Source organism: Protopterus annectens, chromosome 13.part0, assembly GCF_019279795.1.
Source record: "Protopterus annectens isolate FY-2018-M chromosome 13.part0, PAN1.0, whole genome shotgun sequence".
NCBI classification, from domain to species: domain Eukaryota; kingdom Metazoa; phylum Chordata; order Ceratodontiformes; family Protopteridae; genus Protopterus; species Protopterus annectens.
In genome coordinates, this window is record NC_056747.1 from 92,581,917 (window position 1) to 92,604,404 (window position 22,488).

Genomic DNA, 22,488 nt, shown 5'->3' on the forward strand with positions numbered 1-22,488 from the left:
TTGTCGAGCATGTCATCCCAGGCTGACAGACACTGAATCCCCTTTGAATGACACCAGAAGCTTAGCCAATTGTTGAAATTGATAATTTTTTTCTCTATCCCGTGGTATCATTCTTGGTGAGGGCAGGATGCTACTCAGGGTCAGGGTCATACCGGCCTGGGCTACGTGATCAGAAAGCTCCCCCATGTCTCTTTTCATGTAGTCCAGGGAGGTATGACTCAGGTCATTCACATCAACATGGACAATGACAGAGTCATATCTGTACTTGTTCTGGAGTGACCTGAGTGCTTGTGTTATGTGGCAGATCCTGGCACCCGACAGGCAGCTAACAGTAACTTTCTCCTTGTTCAGCCTAGTGAGTGGGACATCAGTGTGCATGACTATAGAGTCACCTATTACTAGTGTGTTGGGTATGTTATTTTGCCTTAAGGGCTGTGATTGTGTGGCACACTGGTTTTGTGAAGTATGTGATGCATGGTTTGTGTTGGGGGGTGGAGGTTGCTTGGATGTCTGCATTGGAGGTCTCTGTTGCTTCTGCAGATGTTTATTTAGAGCCTCTGGGTATGTTTTTGTGTATTGATGTGTGTTTTTTGCCAGTGCTGGTTTCATAGGTCTATGTGAGACTGGTGGTGTGATGCAAGTAATTCCCTTCTCCTCTTGACTGCCTGGTCCAGTCTTGGGTTGAGAGAGCTTAGCCTCCAGTTTGGCTGTATAATTGCATCTCCTGCATGTATTAGTGTTTGGTGGAAGGAGGAGAGGGCTGTCTGTGTACATGAGGCAATTGTAACATTGCCTCAAAATGCCCAGATTCACCAGTTGGACCAGAAAGTACACCTGAAACTGCCCTTTGGACATGCCTGGATAGTTACAGTGAACTGTTTTACTGATTGGCTGGTAAGGTCGAATAGAGAGTCTTGTCCTTCTCTACAGTATGGGGGAGGTCTAGTGCTATGGTTTATTAGTGCTTGCTATGAGTTTTGAGCAAGTGCCGGTATGAGAAGTCAATGGTTTGAGTGCTTAAGTTGAAAGTTTGTCTAGTTCCAAGGGAAAAATTGTAGAGTAGACTTTGTGGAGCCGGGAATAGTTATACCCTAGCTAACCAGCGCTGCCCGGCACGCAAACCGCGCAAATGGATTTTAGGTGGAATTAGCTAAAGCAAGAAAATGCAGAAAAATTATACTTAATCACTCCAAAGTCTCTCTTTTGTCTCTCTGCTGCTGTAGAACTCTGCAGGGCACCAGGCAGGAGCTTGCTGAGCTGTATACTAGCACAAAAACCTTGCAAATGCGGGTTTTATAGCAGGGAAATGAAAGAGATAGAAATTAGCCCAAACATGGCCAATAAACTACTAACTTCTGGGCTGAAACCACTCCTCCAGGGACAGATAGGCTGCTCAAAGCTCCCTCTCTCACAGTGAACAGAGAAACTTCCTTCTATCCAAGTAAGGTATGGGCTAACACGGAAACTTGTAACACAGTCCTGAATTCAGCACTAACCTGAAAACTGGACTATACTGGCTTAGAAAGGTGGGAAAACAAGTATATATATATTTTTTTTTCAGAAAATAAAGCAGATACAATTAAAAAAACACTTTAAATGCACAGAAATGGCTATTGCACTTGAGTGTGTAGCCTACAACAGTTAAACAGGTAATTTAAACACAAAACAACTTTGTTAAAGTGCAAGCAGTAAAATAAGTACAATATGTAGCTGAAACAAGCTTTTTAAATCATGGAAACTCAAGAAAATCTGTGTTTTAGGTGGAATTAGCTAAAGGCAGCAAGAAAATGCAGAAAAATGATACTTAATCACTCCAAAGTCTCTCTTTTGTCTCTCTGCTGCTGTAGAACTCTGCAGGGCACCAGGCAGAAGCTTGCTGAACTGTATACTAGCACAAAAACCTTCCAAATGCAGGTTTTATAGCAGGGAAATGAAAGAGATAGAAATTAGCCCAAAATGGCCAATAAACTACTAATTTCTGGGCTGAAACCACTCCTCCAGGGACAGATAGGCTGCTCAAAGCTCCCTCTCTTACAGTGAACAGAGAAATTTCCTTCTATCCAAGTAAGGTATGGGCTAACACAGAAACTTGTAACACAGCCCTGAATTCAGCACTAACCTGAAAACTGGACTATACTAGCTTAGAAAGGCGGGAAAACAAGTATATTTTTTTGTTTTTTTGTTTTTAATTCAGAAATTAAAGCAGATACAATCAAAAAAATTGTTAAATGCATAGAAATGGCTATCACACTTGAGTGTGTAGCCTACAACAGTTAAACAGGTAATTTAAACACAAATACGACTTTGTTAAAGTGCAGGCAGTAAAATAAGTACAATATGTAGTTGAAACAAGTGTTTTAAATCACAGAAACTCTAGAAAATCGGCGTTTTAAGCGGAATTAGCTAATGGCAGCAAGAAAATGCAGAAAAATTATACTTAATCACTCCAAAGTCTCTCTTTTGTCTCTCTGCTGCTGTAGAACTCTGCAGGGCACCAGGCAGGAGCTTGCTGAGCTGTATACTAGCACAAAAACATTGCAAATCCGGGTTTTATACCAGGGAAATGAAAGAGATAGAAATTATCCAAAAATGGCCAATAAACTACTAATTTCTGGGCTGAAACCACTCCTCCAGGGACAGATAAGCTGCTCAAAGCTCCCTCTTTCACAGTGAACAGAGAAACTTCCTTCTATCCAAGTAAGGTATGGGCAAACACAGAAACTTGTAACACAGCCCTGAATTCAGCACTAACCTGAAAACTGGACTATACTAGCTTAGAAAGGCAGGAAAACAAGTATATACATATTTTTTTTTTTTTTCAGAAAATAAAGCAGATACACTAAAAAAAAACACTTTAAATGCACAGAAATGGCTATCACACTTGAGTGTGTAACCTGCAACAGTTAAACAGGTAATTTAAACACAAAAATGACTTTGTTAAAGTGCAGGCACTAAAATAAGTACAATATGCAGCTGAAACAAGCTTTTTAAATCACAGAAACTCTAGAAAATTGGTGTTTTAGGCGGAATTAGCTAAAGGCAGCAAGAAAATGCAGAACAATGATACTTAATCACTCCAAATTACTGTCACAGTTTCATATGTGAACAGAATACAGAAACATCATACACAGTTATGTATAGGTGGACAGGGCACTGCTTGTTCCTGACCCGGTGACCTGGTGACCTACACTAAGGACTGGAAGATCACTGGTACCTTGTAATGGAAGTTATATGAACAGAATACAGAAACATTATACACAGTTATGTATAGGTGGAGAGGGCACTGCTTGTTCCTGACCCGGTGACCTGGTGACATACACTAAGGGCTGGAAGATCACTGGCACCTTGTAATGGAAGTTAGAGTCTCAGAATATAATCTCTGTAATTAAAAATCAAGACAATAAACCATACTGTGAGCAAAGGTGCAACTTCCCCAAGATTATACCCATAGCATTATATACACCAATGACCTCTAATATTAGATCCAATATCTGAGATGTGGTTATGTGGATTGTTCTTCTGGCTCCTGTTAAATCCTTTCAGACTGCCCATTTCCTACTCCATTCAACACAATGAACCCATCATATTTGTTGGGTGGAAGAGTAGATGGTTCAGAAAGTCCTTACTTAGTCCTTTAGCATCTCTAGGTTACCCCTTTCTTCCCTTTCAAAAACACAAAATCTGTAAAAGCTTCATTTGGATAAGACAAACCACTCAAATCTTCAAACAAAAGAGTTTTTAGCCAGGCAGCAACCCCCCAACCCCCCACATGAGAGCTTTACCCATATGCCCTTTACATTTTCTATGGTTGTGCAACCATAGAGAGAAAAAAAGATGAACAAATCCTTTTAATTACTGCCAGAGCAGAACTAGAGATTGCACAGGCAGTGATCTCCACTGGAGGACATTGAGTAATCACAACATGAATAATCATCCTTTTTACACTCAACCAAAAGGAAGGAAACCTACTCAGGGCTTTAATTTCTTTGCAATATTTTTCTGATAACTTTCTGTGCATGCTCAATGGCCCCTCTTCTTTTGGGCGTCTGAGAAAGCAGAACTTCTGTTGTACGTTGGAGTTAAATTCCTCTCTATTTTTGCCATCTTGCTTTTTTGCACAGCTGAAGTAGACTGGGTCTCTGCCCTTGATGTCTTATTGCATACAGTGTACCCTCACATTATTCCACTTTACTCTATTTTCAGTGTTGTCTAGTTTAACCAAAACATATTCTGTCTAATTATCCATGACTGTCATTTTAAATTCAGCCCTTTCAAGATTCACAGAATTTTTTTCCACTTTACCATGATATATATTTCATTTAACTTTAAACACATTTTCCTGTTTTTCAGGGTTTTCAATGGAACAGCCCCTTGGTGTAATTTTTTGACTGAATGTGGTACAGTATAGTGTTTCCCTGGCTGTATGCAATATATCCCAGAATGTAGCTCCTTCCCAAAAGTATAACTCTCCTAATCCTGTTTAGTGCATGTTTGTGGCCAGTAAAAAACAACTGAAATGATTGGTGTAAGAAAAAAATACATATATTAGCCACCCATTCTGAAAAAAGAAAACAAATTGGAGAGAGGATATAGTTGATAAGTATGGCAGTACTTTTTCTGAAATGTAAATTTTGCACAACTTTACTACACAAAAAAAGTATACACAATGGCATGCATTGTCTGTGCCTGTCTCCACTTTGGTGACTTCAGAAAGAAGGACAAGGTACTTCATCAAGTAGTTTGTAGATTGATAGTGACTGATAAGCGAGGGAGTGAATAACAGGCACAGTGTCTGTCTGAAACAGCAGTACTTTTAAGTTGCCAAGAGTGGATTAACAGGCATAAAATAATAAAGAAGACAGCTGTTACTGAGACATCCTGAGCTAGTGTCATACATCACGCTAGTGGTTTTGGCTATTTTTCCTTGGGGGGAGTGTGGTAAGAATTCATTTTCAGGTGTACAGATCATTGTGATGATTCTAAATCCTCTCACATGGTTCAAGACTAACCCATTCATCAAAAGTCACAGACTAGGATCCCGTCTCTAACCCCCCTATCAGCAGTTACAGACCGGGATCCCCTCTGTAACCCAACCATCAACAGTCACAAAGAAGAGTCCCCACTATAAGCTATTCATCAACAGCCAGACATCATGGCTCCCATCAATAGTCAGAGACCAAGGCCCCCAGTATAACCCATCATCGAGAGTTGCAGATTAGGTTTCTTTCTATAATCCACCCATCAACTTTTGCAGACCAGGTATCCCACTATAACCCAAATATTAAAATTTGCAATCTATGACCCCCACTGCCATAAGAACTGGAGACAGGGTTTGCCACACTGAACACCAGGGTCTAGAAGTAGCCTAGGAAAGGAGGGAGATTCCAGTTTTTTGCTTCCTATGCTACAGAGAGGCATAGTTTCTAAATATACACACGCTCTACCTACCTTTAAAGCTGTCTGACCATACAAGCTCTGCCCACCTTTAAAGTAGCTGACCATTTGTGCACATTGTTGACTCTGGCCTGTACCAGTGGCCTTACTGCAGAAAGCAACATCCTTGTTCTCCCACCCCAGAAAAGAAGGAGAACTCTGATTGGGTATTCTATGTTGGCCATACCCCAGGCAAAATCCAATACCCCAGGCAAATTCCAAGGAGAATAAGTGTTATGACAGTCCACTGACAAAAACAATAGAACACAGAGGAGATATTAATGTCTTTAATTAGACCAACTAAAATAGTCCAGATAGAAGTAACTTATGTTTTTAGAAAACTGGGGTCCTTTCCTACGGGGTGCAATGACCTTCCCCATAGGATGATTAGCTTGTAATTGTTCTCAAACTCAGGTTAAAAGCACCATGAAATCAGACCATTTCACCAACTCAATCTCTTAGCAGTACTAACTTTTGTTTTCCACCATAATCCATGCAGGCCTCCCTTTAGAGCTTGTGGAGACAGAATTTCCAAATTCTGAGGCCACAGGTAGGATTAAAACAGTCAGGGATCCCAGCAGCTGGTAATCTAGTCAGTGGATCTATATCTGTTTCTAAAGGTGTTAGTGTCTGCACTGAATTTGCTGATTTAGGGGTCCTTATCTTAAAATGATTACCTTAACCTGAAAGACTCTAAAAACGGAATAATGACCATAGTTTCTTGCACAGTTAAAAGCAGTAAGTAGGGTTGATGGGATTAATAAAGTCAAGAGCCTGCCAGCTCCAAAGCATAGATGAATGAAGCTTTGATTCTTGCACAGTGATCCGAGTTCATTTAGTGCCCCTGGTGCCTATATGAGCTGGTGGGGGAGGGCAGCGCTGAGCTTCTGTTTCCAGCTCACCCATCCTGAGTGGGGAAGTGATTCTAGCTGACTACATAGCATGGGTAGCACCTAGGAGGAACACTAGCTGTTAAACTCAATGGGGCCTGAGACTACTGATTTCATGCTTCCTGGGTGCATTCACATTCATAATGTGAATACGGAAGCATGCTTCTCCTCAGGAAGTGACAATAACAAAACTCAGAAGAAGTGCCAAGGGAGGTTGGGTGCTCCTGAGGCAAACCATAAGGATGAAAACCGGCTCATTGGCTGGTTGATATATATCAGCTGACTCTCACCAGAGGACGAGTGCTGATGAGGATGCCCAGGCAGGAATGAATGGGTTTTAGAGCTCTCTCTCCCCATGGCAATACTTGGGGTCTTGCCCCTCTGAAATGAATGGGCCAGTTGGGTGCAAGTAGATGTAGTATTGGGGAAGGTCCTGTGTGTGGAGAGTTGGGGAGGAATAAATAAAGAGAAAAAATAAACTCAGGAAGCTCATAACATAGTTAACTTTCAGAAATGAATCCATATTAATATATACAAAGGGTCTTGCTAGACCGATTGCAGTCAGGGAGAACCACAGCTAAACTGAAGAAGTGAAAAATATATCAGTTTAACAGAGCTGGCAAGCTACAGCAAAATTCATGGGGGGTGCCTCCATCATGATTAATGGATTCTGGAAATCACAAGTGGATTAATCAAAAGAATGGCTTTGTAATAGTCTTACCTCATTCCCTCAGGTACAGCTCTTTTAAATGTGTACCTTTAACTCCCAGTGGGTGTGGCTTGAACCTTTGAAAAAATGAAGTTATCACCTTAGTTCTAACAAATAATCATTATATCTATGCAATTGTGTTTGGCATCATGCATGCTTCAAGATAAAATATTCTGATACCTTCTGTGTAGCATGGTTTTGGAATTATTAATGCAAATATGAACAAGCAATATTTGATGCCTGAAGGCACAGTAGGAGGTAACTGCAGAAACGACTGGAGGTGCACTCAGCTCTAAAGAATTCTAAGCCATTCCTCAGATTTAGGGAACTCATGAAGCCCCTGTTCTCACTTATCATTACAGATTGTGATTGAGTGTAGTCTTTATATCCAAAATCTGACTCTTGTTTTTCAGTACATCCAAGATATGTTCCCCTTGTAAGGGAACAGCATCAGGGCTTGTAAATGGGTTTCTTCATTGTAGTTAATTCATGGTTATTCCCGTGACTTACTAAACACAGACAGGTCTGTTTAACCTTTTATTCTCTGGACCGACTTTTTACAGGAAAATCAAATATAATCTGCTTTGGGTGTGGACCACATTTTGTAAAGGTTTACCTGTGATCAAAGCTGAAACCAATTGTGAGTGCAAACACAAATGACTAGAACACTAAGTAGTCAGACTAATGTACTTTTTCATAATTTCAACTCTTGAAAGCAATCTTCTATTTAATCTAGGAAAAAATGTTTAGTTCCTCTAAGTCATTGCTGCTGAAACTATGAGCCAGAAGTAAGTTATTATCTTGAGGCATTTCCAACCAAGCTGTATTTCTTACAATAATTTTCTGTATCTGTGGGTGGATGCTTCACACAGAACAGAGGTTATGCCTGGAGCATTGAAATGTCTCATTGAAAAAAAGAGAAGGGAACAAAATAGTGGAGTGAGAGAGAGAGAAAGCAAGACTGGCTGAACAAATGTAACTGCAGGAAATGGAAAAAAACACTACGCTTTCTCAGTTATTATAGAACCTGTACCCTCCAGCTTTCTAGACTATAGGCACTATTTTAATATGTTGCTAGAGCTGTTGTTCAGGGATGCTGTGGTTGACCTATATCTTATATATCAGAAGGTCAGCCTGCTAATAGTGCAACACTAAGACACAACCACTGAGTTATACTACTGTGCAGCTATATAAACAGCAGAGATGCAAACTGCTTGCACTGATCTCTCAATCCTCTGCCAGGTTACATATTCTACGCAAGCCTCTCCATACTATATATTCTATATATGGTATCATAACAATGGTTGATGTGACCTGATTGAATAAATGCATTATTACTATGTAAATATTGTAATTATATATATTCCACTGCCTTCACATTGTATTCCTTACAAGTTGTAGAGTAAATAATCCTCTTTTGCTGGAAACGTATTATAATCTATGTATTGATATTATGCATAATGACTGATTATGATACTCAATAAGCTTGGATCATCATCCTCAGCCTATGCACAGAGGTTATGGCACAGGATTACCAACCAGTAGATTTTGCTACAGGATTACCAACTGGTAGATTTTGCTTTGAAACCTAGCTAGGATCAAAAACAGTAGCAGAGATAAATCATTTCTTATCTGGGTGGGAAAATGTGTTTGTTAAGAAGTAACTTTAGTTTAAACAATCAGTAGGAAAATGCTTGATCTTTGCCAACCAAACTGCCTTTCTTTGCCATTAAAATCTCTGTTTGTCTGGAACCTAGTAGTACTGATTCAGGCTAACTCTTGCTCTCCATAATGTATCTTAGGTATGCTTAGTATAGATTTGTTTGTTGTTATGTAATGCGGATGTAAGTGTGATTACCTTTTTACATAATGTAGTACTGAACCAGTTTGTATTTTACTCAACTTCTGCATATACAATTAGTGCACCTAGCTATAAATTGCTATATATTATCCTGGGTCATACTTTTATGATAAAAAATGAGCAAAAAATAAATAAGCAATCAGGAAGGTAGCTCCTTCTAATGGTGATGAGAGCTTAATCCTTCTCTTCAAAGGAAAAATAAATAAATCAATAATCAGCGGGCTATTGCATAGTTGCACAGATTACATGTAGGATTTCATTAAACCCATTACAAGGTCAGCTGGGCATCAATCCCTGCTGTTTGTAACAGGAAGAGGGCTGACTTGAGCTGTGATGGTGTCCACACCCAAGGTATAATTCACTCTTGAGATCACAAACAACTATATGGATAGTTTTAGCTCACACTGTGAGACCTCTCAAACACTTGCCTGTAATTATTAAGTAAACCAGTGTAACATGCCAAATTGTTTCAGTGCACATTTCCGGCCTACTTACCATTTTTTGCTGTCTCCCCTGATGCTGCCTTTGCTTCTATCCACTCTGTACGTCAGCTACACCCTTATTAGAATGTAACAGTGCTTGAAAGGTTTCTATTAGCAAGTTCTGTGTACACATTAGATAAGCGGTGCCAAATGAAGTCATTGGAAAAGTGATATGAGCCCGGGGCTGGAGCAATGATGTGCCATAAAATTTGCGCTTCCTATGTGCATGCAATTTATGCAGCTTATGCATAAATTAAAGTATTAATTTTCCATTTGTCTGGGTTCCTTAAGATTTCAGTAGGATTGGAAGCTACCTGCACAAAATATTATACACACACACACACACACACACATATATATATATATATATATATATATATATATATATATATATATTTATACACACACATAAACACACACACACACACACACACATATATATATATATATATATATATATATATATATATATATATAAACATTTGCAACTTTCTTCAAAAATATTTATTTTTAAACATCTTAAAAAAGCCTGGTCCTGCACTCAAGGTTGAGAATTTGTCTTCACCGTATGATACTCAACAAATACTCTCTTTAAACAGAATACACTCAAACTTTCACTGAAATGCCAAAACAATTCTTATATATAACTGCTGCCTGTACAATCCACTAAGTTGCATGTCTCTTTAGTAACTTCCACCTCTGTAAAATCTTAGAATGTATACATATAACTACTGTTTGTGGATACATGTAAACAAAAATGTAACTACTCTGTGTTTAACTGGAACTTAATATAATGCAATGTAAACAAATGGAGCTTTTCTCTCCCCGACTCAGCTGAAAATGGATAGTACCCAGTCTGACTTTCCTGGTAAACAAAGACAAATAAATAATAAATAAATACATTTTTAAGAACACTCCTATGACTTGCGTAGTCATACTGAGTGCGAGTGCACACTGATATAACTATTTGTTGTTATACACTTGTAAGGTCAGCACAGTTCTAGAAAGTAAACTTTAAGATAGAAATTTGTTTTTACTTTGCAGGGCAAGAGCTGTCTTTGTCACCCCCTGTAATTACTGTGATAAATATTAGATTCAACGTGTAAAACTATTGTGAGATGCTATGTAACAAAGCTAGGTAAGTTAGATTTAATGATGCTTTGAATAAACATTAAATTAGAAATGAAAAAAAAAAACAATAAATTACAAATAAATTTCTATAGGTGCACTCATTAGTAATCCAATAAATTAAGTTTATGAAAGAATCCTTTTTTCTCAGTATGTGGTATGTAGTTTTTGTGGACCCTTTTGTGTTGCTTTCATCTGTTTAAGTGTTATGATTTCTAATGTTAGTAGTTTGAGGTGTATGCAGATGTGGCAGAGGATGACTGGTAGCTTTAGTTCTCGTTTTTATCGTATGAACACTAAATAATACTGTGTACTGTGGTACCACTTCCACTGATACAGATGGCTTTGTAATGGTATATGGTCAGAGTGGTACCCAACATGACACCAGCAAAGCTACTAGTATTCATTTTTATGAAGTGGACTATCCTCTGTATCAGTGTTTGTAGTGTTAATGGACCTGGAGTATTCAGAATTCATAACTTTTAAGCTATTCTGCATAATGTACATCATCATCATCATCTTCTTTCGGCTGTTCCCGTTAGGGGTCGCCACAGCGGATCATCTGTTTCCATTTCTTCCTGTCCTCTGCATCTTGCTCTGTCACACCAACCACCTGCATGTCCTCTCTCACCACATTCATAAACCTTATCTTAGGCCTTCCTCTTTTCCTGTTACCTGGTAGCTTCATCCTTAGCATCTTTTTCTAATGTACATGCTTCTTTATTTCTGCCTCAGTTCTTTCATTTTCACTTGAATATACACACTTTCTGGTGAGGTATTGAGTGGGTGAAGATATAGTTATCACTTTCTCACATATAAAAACTTACACATTTGTTACTAAAATGTGAGATATTTTTTTTACGACAGTTCACGTTCTCGGAAAGATGCAAAAGGAATACTTTCATTTTATAACCAAAATAAAAGTGGCACTGGTACCACATTATAGAATTGTAGATACTTCTGTTGCTGTGTGTCATACCAAGACATTTCTGATACAGTAATATTTTTTAAAACATGACTGCCAAAATCAGTGCTGCTCTGTGAAAAGACGAAGAGGTAATAACAACCTGTAATTTGGGTTTCCCAATTCTTTCTGGCACACATTGAACGTGTGTTCCCGGAAACGTACTGGTGCAGGATAAAGATTTATGGGCGGTTGACAATGTTCAGCTTTTCATACTATGTTGCACCTTAAGCTTGTTTCGAGATTTTCATGGCTAGGTTTGCAATTTGGGAAAACGTTATCTTTTCTTCCTGTTTGATAGGCACACCACTGACGTCCAGTGCGCATGTCTTTGAGGCACTGGTCATCCTTCAAACCTTTCCCAATCACCTGGTCTTTTGAGACCTATTTGGATCAGACAAGGAGTGCAGTCAGGTAGTCAGAAATCTCGGATGAGTGTGCACTGACACATCTGGAAAAGGAAGCATTTGGAAAACTACAGTGGCGTTATAGTTCTGTTGGGTTATTTTATTCGTAGTGATGATGATACTCATAATTTATTAGTGAATATATTTTGGACTACTTCTGTACTAAAGACATTGCCGTTAACAGAAAATATGAATGAATAAGGATGACATATCTGTACTGTTAACAAGCCCATTAGCTAGACTGATAATTACTATAGTTCATACGTCTCAACTTTTCAGCGCAAGAAACCTGGATAAAGCCTAAAATAACGGGGAACAAAGGCCCAAAACTAGGGACACATTTTAAACAGCACTCTTACAAACTTTGAAATTTGCTAGAATAGCAGGTTTTGAGTTAGCATGTATTTCTGAAAGGCACAAAGTCAGAAACTCAATATTTGGTAACTTCAATCCTCGGTGTTTTGCCAGCAAACAGCAAATTTTTAGGAGGAACAGTATAAAAATATAATGGAAAAATTTGGATGTTCTGCGAAAATCTGGACATTTGAGAGGTATGCTGTCGTTGTAGACGTGGAATATAAAAAATAAATATGTCCTACTCTTAATGCTACAGTAGGATGTTTTCTGAGAAAATGAAGTCTTGCTAAACAAGGTCTGACTGCTAGGTAGCCCTGCAGTATTTGGGCGCATGAGGAGTGGTCATTCCGACTTTGGTACTAACCTGTATATTTTTTCTTCTCCGTCTCGCGCTCTATTTCTCCTACACACTTTCTCTGACTTATCCACTACAGCCAATCAGAGTGAAGAGTAAACACTCCCCATCCTCAGCATCCTAAGGCAAGTGTGTTACCATGGAAACCAGAAGCAGGATGGTGCACAGAACGCAGAGGAGCTAACGAATCGAAGGGGGAAGTGTTTCAAGATTTGGAATCCCCAGCTCCCGAAGATGCGGTGTTCTTCACAGTAGCTGGACAGCATCTGCAGGAACTTTCTCGAGTATCTCGAGGAGGGGTCGGTCTGGCATTTACATTTTGGACGCCTGATATCTAGTTTACCGAGAGGAAAAGGGAATATTAATGTATTTAACAATTATACTGTAGCTGTTTTCTGGGCTGAAGCAATCGGGAACCAGTTGCATCGTGTCCTAAGTCGACCTCAGAGTCTGAAGATACACTGTGGACTTGCTTTCGCCGTCACTGGGTGCCCAGCAGGCACAGAGCGGGTTGTTGGTACCACTCTATGTAGTCCCTGCAAAGGGCATATTTGACAGGGTTGATTTGTTTTTTCACAATAACCAGCTGCATGCAGCAGGCCGGGTGGCTGGAGAGAAACAAACTCAAAAGGCGGAGCAGTGCGATGAATCAGATCCTTTCTCGGTTTTCCAAACCGACCGAGGATGGACCCGAGAACCAGTGGCGCAGCGTCAGGTAGAGTTATTAGGACAGATGTTTGCATCTTGATAACAGAGGTGTTTTATTTTATTTTTTTTTTTTGGGGGGGGGGGGGGTGTCATACCCTCACCGGAGTCTGGAACCGAAACAACTTTTGCAGGAATGCCCCTGCTGACACCCATTTTTTTGTAGTGGAGCCTGCTTACTTACATTTCCGTGGTGGCTGAGTAAACTTCAATTATATTAACAATTCTTTGTTTTGTATTGGGTTGTCTAAGCTGTAGTGGATGTTAACGCTGGTTGGATTCGAACTTTGACACGCTAATTCTCAAGCTTTCACTTTTAGCATTTAGTTTGCAGTACGCCCCCTTCCCAGATTACTCCTTCTCCTTTCAGGCACATACAGTAAATGAAATCACTTGCTTTTGTTAGCGTCTCAGCTTTTCTTCTGTGATAGACACTGCTGGTTACTGATGTGGAAGTAATAATGTTGCCCATAACAAGCTTGGGTGCCCTTACTTCTGAAGATTTATGAGCAACCATTCCTAAATCTGTAAATGGAAAACCACTATCATTGACCGCAGAGGTGCCTTTTTGTCCCTTTAATCCAAGTTTTTTGGAATAACGTAATGCACACGTTGTTTCACACTCTCAATGTACTGTGCAGAATGCGTGTTTTGAGTTTTAAATCCTGCCTTAATGGACAAATTGCGTTGCATACTCTAACAGAGCTTGTGTTATTATAGCAGCATAGGACACTGGTGCAGCAAGCATGTTTTTAATGTTATGATTAGCTGCATGGGAAAAGCCTCGCGGTTTTGGGGATGCACCTGCAGTGAATGTGTGTGTGTGTGTGTGTGTGTGTGTGTGAGTTTGTTTGTGAGTCCGCGCGTGGACGCGCGCCTACTTGTTTATATGTTTGTTATAAATTAAGTGGCATAACTGGCTTTTTATAGTATTGTTTTTATTTCATAAATTCTGAGTAATAGTAGGGGGTTATAACTGCAGCTTCTCTCTGACTGGTGCCATGCCCCGTTATCCCTGTTGTGAGTCTAAACAGCCTGGGTTCTGTGTACTTTCTGCAGTGTACCTCTTTGCGCACTGTATTTGTCCTTTTGTTACTGACCTGCTACAGCTGCCCTGATAGTTGTTTTTCATTTTAAATACAGAGCAGGGAACTGGCTGAATTTTGGAGGTGCGCAAATCTATTGCTATGTACTGCAACTGAAACAGCCAAAATGAGGCTGTAATTAATGTTGCTTCTTCCACAACATTAATTCTTACCATCATAAAACCATGACCAATTTCTCTTTTTAATGGAAGCAAGTCATCAGAGCTTCCCTTAACCGTTCTGTCACATTGTAATAAATAGTACAACTGCAGACAAATATAGCTTGCTCCACGCAGCCTTTGATCTACAACAGTTTCCTAAAGTAATCCGTTCATTCTTTTAATTAAAGGGGCACTTAAAGCAGCAGTGCATTGTAGTTGCAAAAACGTTGACGTTGAACTATTTTGTATTATTTTGGATATCTCTTTATTTTTTGCCTTACAGTATATTGTTCTTCCTCGGTGAAGGTGTTAAACATTTGCTTTTATGTAATAAGCAGTGCATTCATTTTATTACGATGACCCAGTTTATGATTTTATTCATATTTGTTTTTTCTTGAATGTCTGGGCTGGATTTTTAATGGTGGAGTAGGGTTTGTGGCAAATTTGGCATAGCAGGAGTAAGCTTTGGGAGGTTGCCTCCTTAATCACAGTTGTATTTGTTTTTCCAAGTTGATGTGTAGCTGAGACATTTTCATTACAGTATGACAGTACATGTGCCAAGGCTTGAAGCAAGTACTTGCACGTAAAGGCTTCACAAGTGATGCACGCCAGACTGCAGAAAGTTGCCTTAACTTATGGTACCTTAGTATATGAGACAGACATTCCTGATCCAAGTTAATGGTGCTATAAGACACTTGCAAGAAGAGATTGAAGGCTCAGCTACAGGAAAAAAGAATAGAGTGTCCACGGCATTATTCACCCGGGGGAGTAGTATTCATGTCCTTCACTATAGACCAAAAGTGGTGTCTGTGCCATTCTCACCTTAATATTAAAGAATGCAGAGTTCCAAATTCAGCAGTGCTGCATATGTGCCTTAAAACAAGGCTGCAGCACCACACGGGTGCGATAGGAGCCTGCAGCAGTATGCTTGTCACCTCAGTCTGTACTGAAATTACACACATTGGACAGCAACAGCATTTACTGCATTTAGCCAATGGAAGGACACTTCAGATCTACTGAGTGTGCCAACATTCCAAACTTCCCACCCCTTTCTCCTTTTCAGTGACATTTGTCCCTTGCTTAATTAAACGTGCCAGTGAATTTTACTCCTACTATCCAGCATGGAATTTAATTCCAGTGATCCACTGCTCCTTACATGAAGAGGTTCCTTCTCATGCCCAGCTTGAATTGGAGGACTTTGAGTTGGAGTCCATGCCTTTCCTATCCTTCCTGCTCAACTCTGTCTCCCTTTTTCTCCTTTAAAAATTTATGGGCCCATATCATATCTTTTTTCCCCTTCAGTTTCAACAAAAGTAAAATCCAAAACAAATGAGTCTTTCTTCATATGTTGCTTCCCTGCAGATACTTACCTATGTTTGTAGCCTTTCTTTACACCATCTACTTTAGATACGTGCCTCCCTCCCTGAGGTGCCAACAGAACTAAGGAGAACTAGACAGTAGTGGGAGTGTGATTATCACCGATCTCTGGAGTCAGAGCTTCTCATGATCCTGACTGACATTGCATTGCCTTTTGCTGTTGCAGTTATTGGTTCATAGGTTCTCTTAGCAAGATTATAACCTAATGGCATTTTAGAAACTTGCATGCCATTATAAACATTCAAAGATATTTTAAATAAATATACATAAGTTGCTTTTAAAAATTGTCCTCATGTAGTGCCCTTGTTAGTTTATTTCTGCAGATGCTAGTGTATCCCAACTCCCCCTACCTTTTAACCTGTAGCATCACATTATCTAGCTTGTATACCAGCTCCCATAGTGTATCACCCTGCACTTATCTGAAAGGATCTTGTATCAGCATTTTTTTGTTCATGTAGACAGCATGCCAGATCCTGTATAATATTCTTCCTCAGTCTTTAGCACCCCGCCCATTCTGATATCATCTATTAAGATTGGCATCCTGTTTTCCATTATTACATTTATTTAATTATTTAACATTTGTTAACTGGGAAATTCCAGCTAGGACAGAGCCTATTTTCAGTGGAGGCCCAGGGAGAAACACTCCAGATGCATCTCTTTGGAATGTGGGAGGAAATCGGAGTACCTATAGGAAACCCACATGAATGCAGTGAGGACATGCAGACTCCACACAGAAGGCACCCCAGCTGAGAATCGAACCAAAGAACCTCTTGCTGTGAAGTGACAATGTTAACTGCTGCACCACTGCACCACCTAAAGTTATGGTAGAAGCTTATACATCAAACATTGTGGCTTCAGGATGGTCTCCTGTAGATCACAATCCTCTGATACTTCACCTTTCACCACTACCATCTGTTTCCTATGTTCCAATTACTTCCCCACCAACTTACACCTTCTGGTTCCTGCACTTGTACATTTCAGTTTTCCCATTAACCATCTCCACAGTACAAAGTTAGAAGATTTGTTGTCACTTGGGTAGATCACATATATGGGTTTTTCTCTATTCACCTCTCCTGTTAGCCATGAAAAAGGCTTGCCCTCATAGTCAGCATGATGGACTGTTGAGCTAGCACCATTTTCATAGGTTCATAGGTTGGTACTGGGCTATCAGCCCTAGGGCCTATACAAGCCTAGCCATAACAATTCCCTGGCTACTTCTTCCCACACTATTTACTTCCCTGGACCCCTGTCTAGCAGGGTGACTGACATGATCCCCGGGGTGAATTTCCTTTCTCCCATCCAATCATCAAGATTCCTTTTGAAGAGGGCCAAAGAGCCACTCTGCTTGACATGTATGGGCAATCTATTCCAGAGTCTGGGGAGTCTCTGGGTCAGGAACATATCCCTCCAGCATGTTTTGGTTATTGTGATGACAAGGTTTAGATCCCTGGAGCATGTGGCTCTGAGGGATTGGGATTTCTTCAAGTGTAGCATGTCCAACAGCTCTGGGTTTGACATGGCCTTGTATGTTAAGCAGAGATCGCCTCTGAGTAGACGATATGTGACAGAGTATAGCTGGAGTTTTTTAAGGCAGTCAGTACTGTGAAGTCCACTGCTGGTCTGTACATATCAGACTTCAATAAAACACTTCTCTATGGAGAGAAGGAACTTACCTGTTGATGGGTTACAGCAGTAGAAACCTGGTGTCTCTGTGGAGATGGGAGTGGGGATGGTAGGACAGAGGTGATGGAGAGGAAGGTGATGGATGGAGGAAGAGGCTAGAAATGACGTAATAAGGAATGGAGGAGCCACATAGTTGTCTGTGTGTGTGTGTGCAGCTGTTGGGGAGTGGGGGGTGCAAAACAAATTAGGTAAAAATGATATCTGATGTTATTATAACTACCAAGATCTTTTGTAGTTGACATCTGAAAAGGCTCTATAACTAAGACCATTTATGTCTGACATCTGATTAGTGGAAAAATAAGTTGAGTTTTTAGACTGTGGTACTCATTGTTGAATGTATAATTTCGATTCAGACTTTACTACTGCCATTCATTGTTTATAGGCTTTGTTGCTATTTTCAGTTCAGGAAAGTTAAAATATCAAAAGTTACTGAAATTAGATAACATGATTCTGCTAACATCAGTTCATCTCTTGATGTAGTCCGAGATGCAGTCGGGGTTGTGGCCATATCAGCTTAGAATTGAACAAAGTTAACCAAATACAAGTTAATTTGCCACTTTAAATGGTAATTACAGTAAAATGCTTTTACACATTTTAGCCTTACTTCAGGATATGTACCTGAACACGGGCGTACAGCAACAGTGGTCCCACTCCACAAGGGGGGGTGCCTCTACAGACCCTGGAAACTACCGCCCCATAAGCTTAACCAGCCTGGTCTGCAAAGCTATGGAAAGAATCATTATGGAACTCATAAACAGAAACATAGGGGACCTACAGACACTTGACCCCACCCAGTTCGGCTTTGTAAAGGGCAGATCCTGCCTTCTTTTCGAAACAGTCACTAGAGCCATTAATGAGGGCAAAGCAGTCCATACAGCATACCTGGACTTGGCTAAGGCCTTCGACACAATACCCCACTCAGGCATCATAGATAAGCTCAACAGCTTAAAAGTAAACCCTTATGTCACTAGATGGGTTGCAAACTGGTTAAAGGACAGAACCCATAAAGTTAAAATCGCTGGAGCAATGTCAGACTCAAAGCCAGTCACAAGTGTTGTCCCACAGGGATCTGTCCTGGGACCCCTCTTGTTCGGCATTTATTTCTCAGATGTTAAAGCAAACATGGGAGGGCTGTGGCTGACAAAGTTCGCAGATGACTGCAAACTAGGCGCCATAGTCGATACACTAGCAGACACACACATCCTACAAAAAGGCCTCACAGAAATGGACAACTGGTGCCGGAGTCACGGCCTTAAACTAAATGCCAAAAAATGTATAGTCATCCCCTTTGGGAAAAAAAAAGTACCCACAAATTATCACATAGACAGCAACCCACTGAGTACGGAAAAAATAATCAGAGACCTAGGGACCCAAGTCAACAGCGACCTCTCATTTGACACCCACGTTGCCAAAGTGGTTAGAAAAACATTCTACCTTGCACACCTCATCATGAAGTGATTAACATCCAGATCCAAGGATGTCATTGTACCCCTATATTCCTCCCTCATCAGACCCATGATTGAGTAAAATGCCCCATTTGGTATGTACCTCACCCGGCATTTGCAACAGCTGTAGAGACCACCAAAGTATCTCACCAAGAGGATCAAGGGTCTCCAACATATGTCTTATTCTGCCAGACTAAAGAAACTTCAGCTCTATTCAGTAGCATACAGCCTGCTCAGAGGTGATCTCTGCCTGACGTACAAGGCCATGTCCAATCAGGATCTGATGGACATGCTCCACCTCAAAAAATCCAAATCCATCAGGACCACGAGAGCTAAAGACTTAAACCTCGGCACAAGTATGAATAGGACATGCTGGAGGGATAGATTCATAACCCAGAGGCTTCTCATGCTTTGGAACAGGATCCCAGTTCGTATTAGGCAGAGCCCCTCACTGACTCTCTTCAAGAGAAATCTTGATGAGTGGATGGGAGATCGTAAGTTTACCCCAGCGGTCACATCTGTGTCACTGCTAGACAGGGGCACAGTAAACTAATTCTATTATATAAGGGGACCTTCATTGTGTCACTACTAGACAGAGGCACAGTATTCTAAATTTATTCTGTACATTTTTGTACCATTTCATGGGGTGGCAAAAGCCACATCACTATGGCTAGGCTTACAAATGCCCCAGGGCAGATAGCCTAGTACTATACTATGAAACTATGAAACATATATAGAGGGTACATAATAGAGATGGATTGGGACCTCTTTGAATTTGAAAATGGCATTCAATGAGGCATGTACTGGGGAGTGATCTAACATGAGAAAAATATACATCAGGTAGTCCTGCTTTTTCACAAAGCCACAAAAATTCAAAATTAAAATAAAAACAATATATAGTCACAGACTCAGGTAATATACCACTTTAATTAAGAACAGGACATAGCGCTTTGGCTATAAGCCTTCTTCAAGTACAAAAACATACAGCTTCCATCCATCCATCTTATATACTTAAAAAAATTAAGCAATTAACCCATTAAATAATTAATCAATTATATCATATATTTCCAGTTGCATTCTTTGTTTAACCCATTGGGTTCCAAAGTATTATATTTTAAAATAAAAAAGTTTCTTTTTTCAACAGTTTATCTTTCATTTTGACATTTTCACCTAAAAACATCTCAACTTTCTCCAAAATACAACCCATCAATCCAGCAGGTGTGGCATTACGTTTGGACATAAAGTGCTGTCCCAAAGGGCTGTCTACCTTTTGATTTATTATATCCCTAATATGTTCCTGCATGCATATTTTAAACGCTCTGCCCATCTCTCCTATGTAGTAAAGGTTACAACTACATTTTAGGGCATAAACTACCCCTTCTGTTTTACATGTATATACATTTTTGGGTGTAAATCTTAAATTATTTATTTTTGGAAATGCTTGTACTATATATCTACAAATTGAGCAATTATGGCAAGTTATCGTGCCTGCTTTATTTTCTATAGGGTATATAAACCTAGTATCTGGTACCATAAAGCAGTTATGTACTGTCATGTCTGCTAAATTTCTTGCTCTCCTATATGGAACCTTAATATGTTTCTTCAACAACTGTTTCAAATCCTTATCACCTGTTACTATTCCCCAATATTTTGTAACCTCCTTAAGTGTACTCTCTGTCAAAATATTGAAAGTAGTAACAAAGTATCTCTTTCCTTTATACTAGTCCTAGTCCTGCTTTTTCACATTGTTGTTTCTTTATTCTTGTGACCTGGATTAAATATTATATTTTGGTTTGTTAGGCTGCATAACAGTAAGGTAGATATTAATAATCATCATCATAGTAATCATAATAATAATCATAATAATAATAATAATAATCATAATAATAATAATAATAATCATAATAATAATAATCATAATAATAATAATAATAGTAATAATAATAATCATCATAATAATAATAATAATAATCATCATAATCATAATAATAATCATAATAATAATAATAATAATAATAATAATAATAATAATAATAATAAATGCTTTAAATACAACACTTTGTTTATTTGGTTTTACCAAATGCTGATTGGCAGTATATCCTTCATCAGAACTAGAATGTAAGGGTAATTGGTGCTTTTTTATTTACTAATGCATGCGGACATTGTCTTTAGTGCTACTATTACTATCAGTGCCTGTGTATGCCCCAAGGATGGAACATTGCAGACCTTATATAGGTTCATAGGTACTTACTAGGCTATCAATCCATGAGATCTTTAGAAGCCTAGCCCTGCATTCCCATGACATTTGGAGCTCTTGTAATATAAGTATGAATAACGCAGAACTGGGTGGATCATTTACATGTTACCCCTATCCATAAGGGGCAAGGGTGCTCATCCAGGGATGAGTTTATGGTTTCCTATCCATTCATCCATATTACATTTGACTAGAGTAAGGGAAGTATTATGTTTTATGTGGAGATAAAGGTAATTCCAAAGAATTGGTATTCTCTGTGATACAATACATATCTCTCTTTCTCCAACATGTTTTGTTTATGTTGTAGAACAGATTGAGATCTCGAGTGGGTTTTTATGGCACTACTGGACTTGTAGATGTGTAGTAGATCTGAGAGGACAGGGTCTGTTGAGGGTCTCTGTACGTGAGGCAGAGAATGACCCTTAGAACCCTTTATCATACCAAGAAGAGGGACAAGGCCTTGTGATAATCAGTGCAGTTTTTATGATTTTCTTGGTGAGAAAGTGTTGTGGTCATTCAGGTTGTGTTAATTGTTTGGACAGGTATATGCAGAAACACAATCTGATCTTGCTTTCATCTGATCTTCAACCTATGGGTTCGGATCTGAACTCGGATCCGCCTTGGCCGCATTACATAGCTTGGATCCAAGAACTGAGTTCCTCCTCCTACACCCACAATTCCCCACTCCATTATCACTACCTCAGATCTTGTTTGCTGCCATCGTGAATAGCAGCTTCCAGATAAGCTCCTCCTAGGACTGTTGTTAGGTTACTGTAATAAACTTTTTTTGCCTTTTCTCCCCCTTTCTTCCCTTCTTACCTTTGTTTCTCAGTGCGGTCTACACTCAAAAAAAATCTTATAGACAGGCTTTACTTCCTCTTCTTCCTTTCTCTTCTAGCCATGTCCAAAGCCCCTAAGGCTGGATTTAAAAAAATGCACAGGGTGTGGGCACAAAATACCACCCTCTGATACCCACACCCTATGCATTTATTGCTTGGGTGCTAGTCACCTAGAGTCCTCCTGTTCTATCTGCATGGGCTTCAACCAGTGAACACTGATACACAGGAAGAACAAACTTATTCTCAAGAGCCTGCTTCTCTCTTCTTCCTCTACACAGGCCTCTACTTCAGGAGCCCAAACTCCCTCCAAATCTGACCAGGATTACCCAGCCAAATCCAAAGATTCAGACACA

The 22,488-nt window shown here is 39.6% G+C and overlaps 1 protein-coding gene across 2 annotated transcripts in view; it reads left to right on the top strand.

Annotated features, from left to right (window-relative positions):
• YJEFN3 (YjeF N-terminal domain containing 3) overlaps positions 1–22,488 on the top strand; it is a 1,463,772-nt gene that overhangs the window by 884,573 nt on the left and 556,711 nt on the right. Inside the window, exon 1 of one of the 2 annotated variants that reach the window (XM_044090651.1) lies at positions 12,569–13,301. The exons of the other annotated variant lie outside the window; for it this stretch is intronic. Within the exon in view, the coding sequence (XP_043946586.1) occupies positions 13,177–13,301 (125 nt within the window). The 5' untranslated portion in view covers positions 12,569–13,176. Of the gene's footprint in view, positions 1–12,568; positions 13,302–22,488 lie in introns of those variants that run through there. 2 annotated transcript variants of the gene reach the window in all.